General features: G+C 45.3%; 1 protein-coding gene across 5 annotated transcripts; it reads left to right on the top strand.

Annotated features, from left to right (window-relative positions):
• Positions 1–9599: 9599 nt before the first annotated feature.
• On the top strand, positions 9600–11443 carry LOC112350268 (eukaryotic translation initiation factor 2-alpha kinase-like). Of its 5 annotated transcripts, none has more exons than XM_024686162.1 (9): positions 9600–9761; positions 9828–9850; positions 9913–10029; positions 10083–10139; positions 10202–10327; positions 10396–10854; positions 10902–11056; positions 11109–11275; positions 11333–11443. In XM_024686162.1, the coding sequence occupies exons 3-9, from the start codon at positions 9921–9923 to the stop codon at positions 11334–11336; spliced, it is 1077 nt and encodes a 358-aa protein (XP_024541930.1). In that variant the 5' UTR covers positions 9600–9761; positions 9828–9850; positions 9913–9920; the 3' UTR covers positions 11337–11443. The 5 variants fall into 5 exon arrangements, with proteins under 5 accessions (XP_024541930.1, XP_024541931.1, XP_024541929.1 ...); XM_024686163.1 differs by having other exon boundaries at positions 9828–9845; XM_024686161.1 differs by having other exon boundaries at positions 9828–10029.
• The last annotated feature ends 3008 nt before the right edge of the window (positions 11444–14451 follow it).

The following is a 14451-nucleotide window of genomic DNA, read 5'->3' on the forward strand; positions in this document are numbered from 1 at the left end:
GGTGTTTCATCAACTATCATCATAATGACTGGTTCAATATCCTTCCCCTTGCTGAGTTCTCCTATAACAACTCCATTCACTCCTCCCTTCAAGTTTCCCCCTTCTTTACAAACTCTGGCTGAAATCCCTGATTTAATCTCTCACTTCCTTCTCTATCCGAATCCTCTCGTTCAAATCCCCGCTTTGAGGCATTTATCTCTAACCTCTAAGAAATCCATAACTCCATCTCCTTCCACCTTCATTGTGCTCAAGAATCTCACAAAACACTCACCAATGTCCATCGTCAGGATTGTCCCTTTTACAATATCGGGGATATCCTTAGGTGAAATATCTCCACCACCAGGCTATGTCCCAAACTCGATTTCAAATGCCTTGGTCCTTTCCTTATCACTGCCATCATTAATCCTGTCATTTATCACCTTGCACTTCCCTCCTCATATCAAATTCACCCCGTTTTTCACTCCTCTCTCCTTGAGCCTTATATTCCCAGTCCTATTCCAAATCGGGTCATTCCTCCACCTCCCCAGTGCAGCTTGAAGATGGGTTTGAGTACAAGGTTCAGGACATCCTCACCGAGCCTCATTAGTTGTTATTCTTAGCATTCAAGTATGTTAAGAAATATATTAGAATATACATTTATGAGTGCTTGGAATATGGAAAGGGAATACAGAAATGTGCATATCAATTAGCCCAAAAACCCTAGCTTATATACAGGAGCAAGTGGTCCAGATTAAAACCAAAATCCCACTACGCTAATATCAGTATATGGCATCGTAACCGTACACTTTGCCCTCACATCATCCCATCCTCTCGGGATAATGGAAGACCATCAGGGTTCTCTTGAAGATGGGCCGGGAGCTGGAGGAACATCAGGAGGAGGCATCGGTGGATCTGTAGGTGGTATTAACTCCTCCTGATCCCTTTGTACGAAGCGTATCAGCCGCTGCACATGCACAATCTCTGGAGGATCGGCCTGCTGAACATCATGCCGAACCTCATAAACTTGTGGTCCAACTTGCCACAACACCCGATATGGTCCTTTCCATTGCGCAAGAAGCCTCTTAGATAAACCATGTACCGTAAGATGGGGAAAACGGACTAACACCAAATCATCCACTTTGTACTCCGCAGGTGGACGATGATGGAAGTTATAGCGCCGTTGTTGTCCCACTTGTACGCGGCCTAAGTGTTCGGCAGACTCTGCTCGAACAAGTGGAAGAATGCTCGTCAAATACTGATCCCATGATCTAGCATCGGCAGCTCGTGGCAATCGCAAAGGTAAACCCAGCTCCGTTGGTAATATTGGATCATGACCATATAGAAGTTTATATGGTGAAGCACCAACATAACTCTGCACCCCTGTAACATATGCATACCGAAGAGACGGCAAATAACCATCCCAATCCAAATGCTGAAAGTTCACATACTTCACAATCATCCCTTTGAATGTCCGAACAAGCCGTTCCACCAGACTGTCTGATTGTGGATGATAAGCACTCGTAAAAGTGTGGCGTATCCCCAACCGAGATGTCAAAACATGAAATACCTCAGCCATAAATGCGGGACCATTATCCAAAAGAATCCGCTCTGGACAAGAATGCTGGAACACCACTCGATTGAGGAGGAAGTATCCAACAGCAGTTGCAGAGGCGCTAGCAAGAGCACCAACTTCCACCCAACAAGTCAAGTAGTCAGAAGCAATAATAACATACTCATTGCCAGCAGTTGACCATGGAAAAGGTCCCATAAGATCAAACGCCACTAACTCAAACAGACGGGAAACCACAATTGACTCCAACCATCCTTCTGCAGCACGAGGGGGAGTATTACGAGATTGGCACCAAACGTAGCTACGCACATACAGGATAATATCACGTCGCATCTCCGGCCAATAGAAAGACCTGCGCAGCTTCTCGGTGACACGACGGTGTCCCATATGCCCACCAAGAACAGGAGAATCATGGTAGGCATGGAAAAACCGCGGAATAAACACCGAAGGCACCACCAGCCGTAAATGATCATCAGGATCCGTCCCCACAAAATAAAGAAGGCCATCTTCAAGGCGATATTGAGAATGTAAATGCCGGAAAGGCAAGTCATCAGCAAGTGATGCAGGATTTTCAAACCCATCTCGAAGCCTTCGAATCCACGGCTCAATTTTTTGAGCCTCGCGAACCTCATCAAGATAAGGTAGATCTTGCTCTGCGCCCTGTGGACACTGAACGTCAAGGACAGCAACCGCCGACGGCACAGAATCCTCATCTAGAAAATCCACAGGTGCTGGAACAACAGGTTCGTCAGAAACATGAGAAGTGAGTGGAGAAGGAAGAGGAGCTCGAGAAAGGGCATCAGCATCAACCATAGAACTCCCTGGGCGATGAACAACATCAAAATCATATATCTGAAGCTTCAAAGCCCATCAAGCCGTATGACCAACCAGGTTCTTCCGCTTCAATAATGAAGTAACAGTAGCATGGTCACCTTCAAGTAACGTCCGAGAACCATGTAGATATGCATGAAGTTTCTCGAAACCCCAGACTGCTGCTAAACACTCCTTCTCCGTCGTGGAGTAGTTCATCTCCGCTGGTTGTAATGTATAGCTTATATATGCAATGGGATGGTGCTGACCAGACACACTTGAGCTCTCTTGCATCAACACACCTCCAAGACCAATGTCAGAAGCATCCACGTGCAAAATAAAAGGTCAAGTGTAGTCAGGATACGCCAAAACCGGAGGAGTCGTCAATAGCTCTTTGAGATCCACGAACGCCCGCTCACAATCCGAAGACCAGATGAAAGATGACGTGGATGACTTCAGCAACGCTCGCAATGGTGTAGTGTGATCGGAAAGATGATCCACAAAACGACCAAGATACTGCACCTTATCCAAAAAGCGTTGCACATCATTCACACACTTCGGAGTAGGGAACTTTAGAACAGCCACAATTTTGTCAGGATCAACTTGCAAACCCTCACGAGAAATACGGTACCCAAGATAAGTTGTGTCCTTGGACCCAAACACATACTTTGACCGCTTCAGCTTTAAACCAACGTCGTGTAACTGATCCAACACTTTACAAACATCACGAACGTGCTCCTCCCACGTCCCCTCCGAGTGGATCAAGACATCATCAATGAAGTCAGCAGTCACCTCTGGCATATCGCAAAGAACCTCGTCCATCATCCATTGGAAAGTTGCTGGAGCATTGTTCAAACCAAACGGCATCACCAAGAACTCATACAAACCAAATGGTGTACGAAAAGCAATCTTAGGAATATCTTCTTCAGCCATCGGTACTTGCCAATACCCAGAAGGAAGATCTAGCTTGGTGAACCAACGACTTTGCCCCAGACGATCCAAAAGATCAGCAGTATGTGGAAGAGGATACACATCTGGGATCGTCACTTCGTTTAACGGACGATAGTCGATAACGAAACGAATACTCCCATCAAGCTTCGTCACAAGATGAGGTTCACATGCCCAAGGACTCCGCGACTTCCGAATAACACCCTTCTCCAGCATTTCCTTGACGTTTGCTCGTAAAATCTTGATCTCCTTAGGTGACCGACAACAAACAGGAACCTTGATTGGACGAGCATCCCCGGTTGGAATCGGATGACATGTGGCAATCTTGGCCCCAGACGATAGGTCAAATTCAAATAGATCAGAATACTCCTTCATGAGCCGGTCAACTGCTGCAACAAAAGATCGTCGGAGGGATCGGAAAAGGGAAAAGCAGAACAAGATGGAAACACAAAAGGAAAGAGTGGGGGAACAAAAGTAATGGAAGCAGAGGTAGAAGTAGAGGGACGAAGAGGTATGGAAGTGAGAGGAATGGATGAAACATAAGGAAGTATAAGACAAGGGGAGAAGCCTCAAAGTCACACTTGGCATGATTGCGCTGCAACCAATCCATACCAAGAATGAGGTCAAAAGCTTGATTTGGCACCACCCGCAACGACTGCAACTCAAGCTCAAGATCGCTCACACGCACAATCAGGTCCACCTCATCCCGTGCACATGCATGTGTACTTCCGTTGCCATAAAGAATGAACACTGGTTCTGCCGCACGACGCAAGTGTAGACGACAACGTGTGGCAACAGGTCGAGCAATAGAAGATAAACTCGAACCTGTATCAACCAACATGGAGAGAATAATAGGAGACCTCTTGTTATAAAAATGAACTTGGAAAGTAAACATTGGATGAACTGGTGCCGAGTGAACCCCTTGATGATACTCCCGAAAGAAAGATGGAGGGGTCACTGATTTATTCGCGCAAGGTCCCTCTGTTACTCGCGCGACTCCTCGTTTCCCGGATGCATCTCGGTGTCCAGACCTTCCACTGCAGCAGCACCCATGGGATGTTGCTGACGCCAAGGTCTCCACCTAGGAAATGGAGGTCGCCAATCCGGAAAATGACGGCAACGCCGATAAGTATGACCAACTTCATCACACGCCTAGCAGTGAACATCACGGCCACGACCATGTCCTCGCGCTTGTCCTTGCACTCGAGCAGCAGCAGCATCAACCTCCATTGGAACAGGACCATCACTCATAGGAAGTGGAGCGGAAGGACGTGCAGCGAGAAGTGGAAGAGGCGACGTCTCATAACGTTGTGCCAAGCGAAGTGCATCGTCAAGGGTGGCAGGAGCAAGTGCATGCATAAGGCCGACAAGATCTTGACGAAGTGCTAGCCACAACATTCCTAGCTTGATCCGCTCCAACATATTTGGCTCCGCATGAAGCAAAAGACTTCGGAAACGAACGCCAAATTGCATCACCGACTCAGATGGCCCTTGGCGAAGACAATGCAATTGTTGGAAAGCATCATCACAATCATCGGTATGTCCGAAGGCGCGTTTGAAGACGTACGGGAGAACACTCCAATCCCCACGAGTGGCTGCGCTCAAACCATTGTACCACTGCAACACCGTCCCTTGGAGACACATGGGAAACTCACGCAACCGTCGAGCATCATCCCAAGAATGATATGTGGCAATCACCGTGAAGTGATCGAACCAATGGTACACATCATCCCCAGGATTCCCGAGAAAGAACTCCGGCCGAACGCGAGGATTGGCACCAAGAGCAAGAGGAGTTGTACCACGTGCTGTGAATGCCGCCATCAACTGAGTTTGGTTGTTCAATTACAAGCGCATAGCATCAAGCAATTGTACCAATTGCTGCTCTAGAGTCAAATGAGGAAATTGCTGATTTGCCATGAAGATGAACGAAAAAGAAAGAGCAAAAGAGAGAAATGACAAAAAGCTAGAAGGAAATGGTAGATCTAAATAACGCAAAAAGCTAGATCTAAACCAAAACCCTGAATAGAAAGAACAAAAGACAGGAAATGGAAAAAACTAGATTTAAACCAAAATCCCAAATCCAAGCACTCCTTAGGGACAATCAAAGATGCCCCTTACCTCCACCAATGTGAGTGCTTAGAATATGGAAAGGGAATACAGAAATGTGCATATCAATTAGCCCAAAAACCCTAGCTTATATACTGGAGCAAGTGGTCCAAATTAAAACCAATCCGATAGCTACCAAAATCCCACTATGCTAATATTAGTATACGGCATCATAACTGTACACTTGGCCCTCACACATTGTGATATATTTTAGATAGCACAAAAGAAATTTAAAAAGAGGAGTAGTATATTTTAAATAGCACAACAAATTATTTAAAAAGAGGAGTAGTACTCAATGGAATTTAACAATTGGTTCCTCAAGGTATGGAAGAAACTAGAAACCTAGACAGATAAAATTGATGGATCAATTCCTCTCTCTCTCTCTCTCTCTCTCTTCATTTGTTTCTTTCTTTCTATGATTTTGCAGAGTTGTCAAAAAAGGTACTTGGCATTGGCTTTGAGGTTCCCATAGGCAAAAAGAAACTCATTCACTCTGTACCACAACAGAACTTGCAGGGGTGAGCTTTTAAATGTTCTGAAGCTACTCTCTTGTTTTGACTTCCAGGTTCCGTGGATTCGAAAGGCCTGTAGGAAAACGTTTCACAAAGGTGCAGATATTCTCTCTACAAAAATCAACAATCCCACCATTTTCTTCATCACATCTCCCGAGAATTGGGATAGCTCTCCAGCTTCCACTTGATCTCTGCCCACTTGAGATGAGATGCATGGATCCTACAAGAAGCCAGCCGTGGACACCACGCTGTTGCATCTCCCGAGCTATTTTGTTCAAGATGTGTGGTATACCGACGTGAACTATAAATTGCAGTGTTGTTCAAGATGTGTGGTATACCGACGTGAACTATAAATTGCAGTGCAGGATCACATTCTAACTGATTTAATGCTAGAAGCACTTATGATATCTGACACCTCCAAAATGTTGGGCCTTCGTGACTTCCAACGCAAGAAATTAACCAGCTAGGAAACCCAGAGCAGTTATTAAAGAAATACGTTCCATTTCTTTGTGAGGAGTGTCAGCAATCGCAACTAACACTGATACTCTTGAATTTTTTTTCATCTGTGCATAATTTAGGTTGATTATGTATCTCAGTTCGGTGCTGACCAGTATCTACGTCTGGGGAAACTTCTTGTATTGTGTAGGATCATCTCGTTCTTGGACTCCAACATAATAAAATTCCATCGAGAAGAAATACTAATCTTCTCTATTGCAGGTTCGTGATAGTATTTATCTTATTTTCGCAAAACTTTCCGGGAAGTTTACTGTTAATTCTCCTTGGGCATACTCCCGATGCTGTTTCTTTTCTTTTGGAAAGCTCAGTGTTTTACTTGTCGTCACTAACACTAATACCAGATAGCACTACGCCTGTACAAGTACATAGCCTGAACATCCTAGCATGGTTTATTTCTGAAACTTCTATTTCGGACGAGAAGCAGTTACTGTTGGCCGTGGTTGGCTGCATTGTAGCTCTTGCAAGCACTTTGAAGGTAAATCTTGATTTCATAATTTAAACCAGTCTTAAATCTTTGTTTGTAGTCTGTGCCATGCGGTGCTTTAAAGAAATCAAGCAGGAAGGTCAAGTCTTGAAGCTTTCTGTGCTTTTGCGAGCCATACATGACAATTCCAAGAACTTCGTAAACAACAGGAGGTTTTTGTCATCCTTTCTTCATACTAGTCTGCTCATCGAATGAGAGCAAGACAATTAGAACATGTGGTACGTTTCATTAAGTTGCACCTCCGCCAACAATTTCAATCTTTCTAAGAACTTCAGACATCTCCCACCTTGCTTTGTTGGTTCGATCCAGCTGAAAATTATTGACTTGCCAGAAGGAAAGAAAGCAGAAAAGAATTCCTTGATTTGTTTCGTTACATGTATACTTCTTTTCTTTCTGGCATGTCACCAGTTTTCTATGTTGGATCAAATCAATAGAGCAAGGCGGCTGTATGAAAGATTGAGACCCTCTGCATTAGCTATTGCATCAACAACCCACAGATCTATGGCTGAGGGAGGGATGGAAATGAGTGGGATGACCATAACCTAAACGAGACGCAGACAAAGTTTAATACCTCACAGTCTCAATGGCTGCTTTGCCATCTAGTTTTGAAGCGTAGAACGATTGAAGGTAATTTCCATAGACGCTATCTTTGAAGCAAGCAGGCGCTTCGTCAGCGACCAGCTGCGCCAGCAGAGCAATGTGACTATCTTCTGCTGGCCCATAGAATGAAGCAATGGAGACTCGAGTTCGCTCCGAGTTGACAACTGCTCGGTGCTCCACACTCTTGTACGCATCATTGGAAAGAATCTGAATAACACACAATCAAAACCTGGAAATCTCATGCATGCACGACTATGACGATCGAAAGAAAGCTTACCTGAAGTTGATCTCCAATGTTGACAACAAAGGCGCCAGGCAGAGGTTTGATCGGCACCCACGCTCCACAGTGTACAATCTGGAGGCCATCTTTCACCCTGGTGTCCTGCTGGAGTATAGTGAAACCGTTTGGATCCGCGTGAGCGTCCAGTCCGATTGTAAGCTCCGGCTCCGGACAAGGTGGATAGTAGTTCATCCTCATCGCATGCCTCTCTCCTCCAAAAGCTTCCTCCAGAGCACCACTTTCCAGTCCCAGTGACTCCGAGAACAATCCAAGCACTCTTTTCGCGGCGACGAACGAGACGTGGGTGGGGCGGACGACTGAATCGCTGGCGAGGGCGAGGAAGAGATCAATCGCTTGCGCGCTCTGGCCGTTTGCGCAGAGCGTCGAGATCATGATGTTACAGGAGAAGGCGTTCTTGTGGACGAGATCGTGGAAGACGGACCATGCGTCCGGGAGGCCGGAGCACTTGCCATACATGAGGATGAGGGGATTGCTGAACAAGGGGTGGTGGCGTAGGTCGAGGGTGGCGGCCAGGCGGCGGTGCAAGAGCTTCCCTCGCGGGAGGGAGTTGGAATCACCACATTGGCGCAGAAGAGTCGCGATTTGGCGTGGAGATGCCTGCAGGAGGCACCGCGATCACTCCTCTTGCTACTTCGCTGGATGTCATGGCAAAGACACACTCTCTCTCTCCATGATCCTGTGAAGAGCTTCATATGGATCATCACATTTTTTGTCAATAGCTTCACATAGGCACTAAACAACAGACATAAAGGAACTCAGAAGCAATCAGTCTTCTAAGCATCTTATCCTCCGGCATCAAATGTTGGATCAGTGATGTCCTTTTTGAAGTCTCGCTTGTTGTTTGAGGTGGGCACGTGCTCCTATTGGTGTTCATGGGGTGTTGCAAAGCTGTGGGCTCTCAATGTAAAGGGGATTTCCTTGGCAAAAGAGCTTGAAATTTTGGTGTGCTGTTTTTCTTGTTTTACCATTTTGTTTTACATGAGACATGTAGGAAATCCTGAGCTCAAAAGTTCACTAAGATTCATTTGCATAAACTACACTTTGGCAGAAAAATTATAACATTTACTACAAAATACAATAATCAGTTAAAAACAACCCATTCATCATCGAATGAATCTAGGACGTACAATTTGCCTTGCTTCTCCACACATTGTCCAATATTCCAGCGATGGATAACTTTGGTAAAATCCACACACTTTGACAGCGCAAGAAGGAACGGGGTTACATCTGCCAAGAAGTGGTCATCCTTTGACCCCTCAAACTTTGGAGCCACCACCACGCTCTCTTGATGACCTTGGTAGAAGTCAATAATGTCATCCAGTGCCACCACCCGCTTGAAATCCCGAAACCCTACATGGTCAAGATTCTTGACTTTCGTCCCGTCCTTTAGAACAACGCAATTGCCACCATGTAGCCTCCTCGACACAAGCCCCCCAGTAGGATCCAGATGGTCAACCACAAGGTTGACATACTTCTCCTGGGCGGCACTAAACACCACGATATCGTACACTTTTGAAACCTTCCCCAGAAATTCATCTACTCCTGGTCTCTTCATGATGTGGAGTGGTGCATCATCGTCGAATTCCATGCTGAAATCTACAGAAGAGACGAGATCCTTATGAGCGTATACCAGTGTATTGTCTAGATCGAGAATGAGTGTCTTCTTCATGATACCCTAAAAAATGACTCGTATTCCGTGGAAATGAAGAAGGGCCACAAAAGGTGACCAAAGGTGCCACGTCTGCCCTAAACTCTATCTGACGTGGCCTTTTGTATTCTTGTACCCTACTATTGGCAAAGCCCAAGGGAGCCGGAGGAGCGCGTCGATCCTCAATGCAGCTTAGATTCCAAATCTAGGGCTGCCGTGATCGTCTGGCAAGGGCAGAGGTGAGTGCGCTGCTGGTTTGCGGCCTACTGTTGGCGAGGCGGAAGGAGGTGAGCATGCAATTGTAGCAAGTTTGTTGTGAATCCATTGACGGACAGCTGATGTGCGCATTCTAGGCTCCAGCCGTTGGATAAGTGCAGTAACGACTCCTCAATCTCTTTTGTGCTTTCAGCAACGACTCACAATGTTAACACTGACCAGAGTCCACCATGGAGAGGAAGAGAGCTGCTGGTCCGAAGAAACTACACACTCAGAAGCGATCCGACGTCATGCTCGAAAGGACCCGCCCACTGGATCCGATTAACCGAGCTCGATCAGGTTGGTCAAAACTTGAAACATCTGCACTTGTCTGACGAAGATCCTCGTTGAAGCAGGAGCAGGAGAAACTGATCATGATGCATCCGCGTTGCAGGCTGCTCCTGACGCTGGTACGAAGAATTCCTTTTGTTGGCTGACACGACTCTTTGCTGGTTTGATTCATGACTTGCAGAATATGTTCGGCAATTCCTCGCAATGGCGCAACGCTTGGAGAGATTCAAGATGCTCTCGGCGAATGTTGTGAGCGGGATCGTGGAATCGATCCAAAAGGGAGGGGAGACTCCAGTTGCAGCAGCAGGTGGATACAATAATTTCTCTCTTTGGCATCTTTTCGCTTCTGAGTGGCCCCTTGTCTCTCTTGTCCAGGCCGCTTCTGCAGCAGCTACGAAGTGCTCGCTTGTGTTGGCCAGGGGGCGTCCGGGAAAGTATACAAGTGCCGTAGCAAGGAGGACGAACAAATCTACGCCATCAAAGTCATCAAGGTTCGCACAGCAACGAAGTCCAGAGACCAGGATGTCGCGCTCGTCTTCAAGGAGGGAGAGATGCTCCAGCGCTGCGAACACCCCAACATAGTCAAATACTTCGACATGTGGAAGGAGGAAGGCGAGCCGGGCAAGTCGAAAGTGTACATTGTCATGGAGTTTTGTGGCCGCTCGCTCCAGTCGGTGCTCCTCGGCGGTGAGTCACCACCTGCAGATGCGTTTAGGCAGCTTCTTCAAGCTGTGGCGCATGTGCACGACAACGTGGGTGTTCATCGGGATATAGCACCACACAACATCTTCGTCACAGACGATGGACGCATCAAGCTGGGAGATTTCGGTCTTGGTAGGCAAATGAAACATCTCTTCCATCTCTCATTTGTTGGCTTACAGCTAAAAATAAGGAGTCCATGCTCGAGACCGAAAATATCAAGAAGGGGAGAGCAGTTTACTACTCTCCCCAGCGCCGGAGCAACTCAACCTACACTGACATGCTTGCGCTTGGAGTTATACTCTTCGAACTTCATTGGAGGTGTCCCCCGGACCAGGTTTGGCTGCAGTTTGTGCAACGTGCTTGCTTAGTTTGGTGAATCTGTGTAGGAAAGGGAGTCGGTATTGATTGACGTCCGGGATGGCGTTTTACCAGCAGACTGGGCGTACCAACACCCATCAATTGCGCCCAAGGTGTTGGAGCTGGTCGCAGCAAGACGCGACCAGCGTCCATCCGCGCGCGACATCCTCTGCGATCCTGCCTGGCAATCTGTTTGGTGAGTTTCTTTCATTACTCTGATTCTCTGCTTGGCTTCTAACATGTCTGTTTGCAGCTGATCGTTGTAGTTGTTTAGATTTACTTGCTCCTTTTTGTCATCTTTGCAGTCTTGGTCTTTTTCAGCATGCTGATTTCGATTCAGAAATATGAATTCGTTGCCAGTTCATTGCATTTCTGCCAGGCCGAGTTGTTCTCGATCAAGGTTGCTGAACAACTCAAGGGCTTCCGACATTCTTGTAGTCAGGTTCGGTTCAAGGAACAGGATTGGTAAACAGCACATTGACGGGAGATGCAACAGCGTGGTGTCCACGGCTGGCTTCTTGTAGGGTCCATGCATCTCACCTCAAGTGGGCAGAGATCGAGTGGAAGCTGGAGAGCTATCCCAATTCTCGGGAGATGCGATGAAGAAAATGGCGGGATTGTTGATTTTTGTAGAGAGAATATTCGCACCTTTGACCGGTTGACCTTTTTACAGGGAAACGTTTTCCTACAGGCCTTTCTGAATTGAATCCAAGGAACCTGGAAGTCAAAACAAGAAAGTAGCTTCAGAACACTCAAAAGCTCACCCCTGCAAGTTCTGTTGTGGTACAGGGTGAATGAGTTCCCCTTTTTTGACGAGTCTGCAAAATTATAGAAAGGATGAGTCAAATGGAGAGAGAGAAATATATATATATATATATATGAATTGATCCAGGTTTCTTGTTTTTTTCATACCTTGAGGAACCAATCGTTCAATTCTACTGATTTCTTTGCATACTTGAATGCAAAGAATAACAAATAATGAAGCTAGGTGCTTGGTTAGATTGAGGCAAGTTTTCAAATAGCTAGAACAATCTTTAGCTCTTTTAAGTTGTTTAGTGTTTAACCATCATGACATCAATCTTAAAACATGTCCAGAAGTTGGATTTTGTGCCCTCTAGATTAATGATGTTAATTTTAGACTCTTTGTCAGTGTTAATCCTTGTAATTTATAGGATAATATAGAGTTTCTCAGTTTTATATTGTTTTTCAAATTTTACTTGATACTCTTCCAGTTCTAGATATGAGGCAAAATAAAGAACTTCATAGTTTTTATATGAAAATTTTAAAGTTGCAAATCATTATGACCGCCATCTTCAGTCTCCTCGCCATTGGCACCAACAGTGTTGACATTCTCATGGCCATCATCTTTGTCATTCGGCATGTCTTCATTGTTGCCTCTTGTAGCTTCTTGGTGGGTTGGTGTATAATCTGGCATCTCTAATTCCCAAGGACAAGCTTGCTTTATTGCCACTGGAAACTTCATTGTTGTCGGGTACATGCCTCCATCTCTCACACCATGCCTCAGGAGTCGTGTGCATACCGGTGTTTCGAGAGGAACACCTCTATATTAGAGATACCTATAATAGAATATAAACAAATTGAGTATAGTTGAGAAATTGTATGTTACCTAAAAGCCGCTCGACGCATGAAGTAAAGTTGGCCAAGTTGTTTATCAAATGGAGTCGTGCTTGTGGCCTTCTTTGGCAGCCAGTCCTCTCCGAGTTTTATAAGCTTAGTGGTGATGAAGTCCTTGAATGGAAATTGCTCAAGATCATCCCCTATAAAAGGTGCTAGACACATCTCCCCTTCATATACAATTTGTGAAATGTAGACGGTCCTCCTCATCACAGTCTTTATTATACTGTCCAAACCTTTTTCTCCTTCCCTAAGTCTATTTACAACATCTCAAAGTCAAAGCTTACATATGAGGAATAGATACACATTCTCAGCGACCTTAATAACACTCATCTGGAGTCTTGCCCACTAAGAAATAACTTTTGTGAGTAACCTTCATGTAAACGCAAACAATACTTACTTTCATGACAAAAAATCTTTATTATAATATCAAACCACTCCTTTGGGCGTCGAGGGTCAGCCACACTAAGTAATTTCTTTACCTTTGTCTTCTTTGTGTTGTTGATTTTCTTGTCAATTGTAGCTAATGCTCCAATAGTTCTTGATCATTTTCAGCTCGATACGATTGTGCATATGCATCTTGCTTAACCTTCACCAATAGCTGAAGATAACACAAACATTCTATGATAAGAAGTATACTTGGAAAAACATACCTTACTCCACACAGCTGTTATAAAAGCTATTGGATTCTTGTACCATCTATTAGCATCTTGACGACCTTGATGATGCCGAATAAGTGATGCTAAATCATCACCATAGTGGCTGCAGACTGCATCCTCGTCGAGATTGGCAAGAAACCGGATTTGCTCAATATCATGTACTAGGCTTCGTTTCTGCACTGCAAACTATCCTAACTTGCAAAACACAAATTGTTAAAAGTGATTGAAGAGGGAGTGGTACCTATGCATTAATTTTGTGGCAAGCTATCACAAGCCTTGCCACATCTAGAGATCCTCTCGTATGTACATGTCCAGCCAGAACATTGATGTGATAGACAGGATTGTCTCGGAAGCATTCATTGATGCACTTTATCCACGCACACCAGCGATGATTCCCGTCGATAATGTAGAACATTTTCCCCACAAATTGTTGAGTCTCAAGATGGCTCATAAGCATGTTGTCAAATTTGCAGGACTTCATTTTCCAAATGTCATCCCAAACCCTCTCAATTTCTGGTGACACTGAGAGGGTATTTGTTGTTCCTGGCTTGAAGACCGAAACAAGGAACATACCTATGTTTGTCCCAAGGCCATTATGTTTGTACAGACTATAGATGTTCATGTTGATGAAGTGTGGTGAAGCAGACCGAATGATGCTTGTCTGAGTGAATCGACATAGTGGGATTTCTCGGATTATGTCTCCCGAGCCTTCCCACTTGAGAAACTCTAGAGTCGTGTGAATGGCCTTTTCTTTGGTTCTCAAAACTGTCTCTTGTAAGTGCTTGTCTACAATGTGTTTAAGTAACTCCACTTCTCTTTCAGATTCAGCTACACCTCCAGTAGCACCATTATCAGATCTAGCCCTCAGCTTGGGCCTAACACCCCCGTCAGGCGCACTTGGGCACTACTTTGTAATGTAGTTAGTTTCTTCCATATTTTATGAATATGTTAAGAGTAGTGGCATTTGTGGTTGTGGCTGCAATGGTAGTGACGACAATCGCGCTGCTGGTGGTGATGATGGTGGCGGTAGTGGTGGTAATAATGGCGATGATGGCATTGGTGGTAATGGTGGTGATGA

Source organism: Selaginella moellendorffii, unplaced genomic scaffold (genome assembly GCF_000143415.4).
Source record: "Selaginella moellendorffii unplaced genomic scaffold, v1.0 SELMOscaffold_47, whole genome shotgun sequence".
In the NCBI taxonomy this organism is placed as follows: Eukaryota; Viridiplantae; Streptophyta; class Lycopodiopsida; order Selaginellales; family Selaginellaceae; genus Selaginella; species Selaginella moellendorffii.

Bases quoted from the DNA above. Each gene is read 5' to 3' on its own strand.
- LOC112350268 (XM_024686161.1), top strand. From the start codon at position 9,921: ATGGAGAGGAAGAGAGCTGCTGGTCCGAAGAAACTACACACTCAGAAG. The intron at 10,855-10,901 runs GTAGGCAAATGA...GTTGGCTTACAG, and splicing joins GCTGGGAGATTTCGGTCTTG to CTAAAAATAAGGAGTCCATG. The intron at 11,057-11,108 runs GTTTGGCTGCAG...GAATCTGTGTAG, and splicing joins GGAGGTGTCCCCCGGACCAG to GAAAGGGAGTCGGTATTGAT.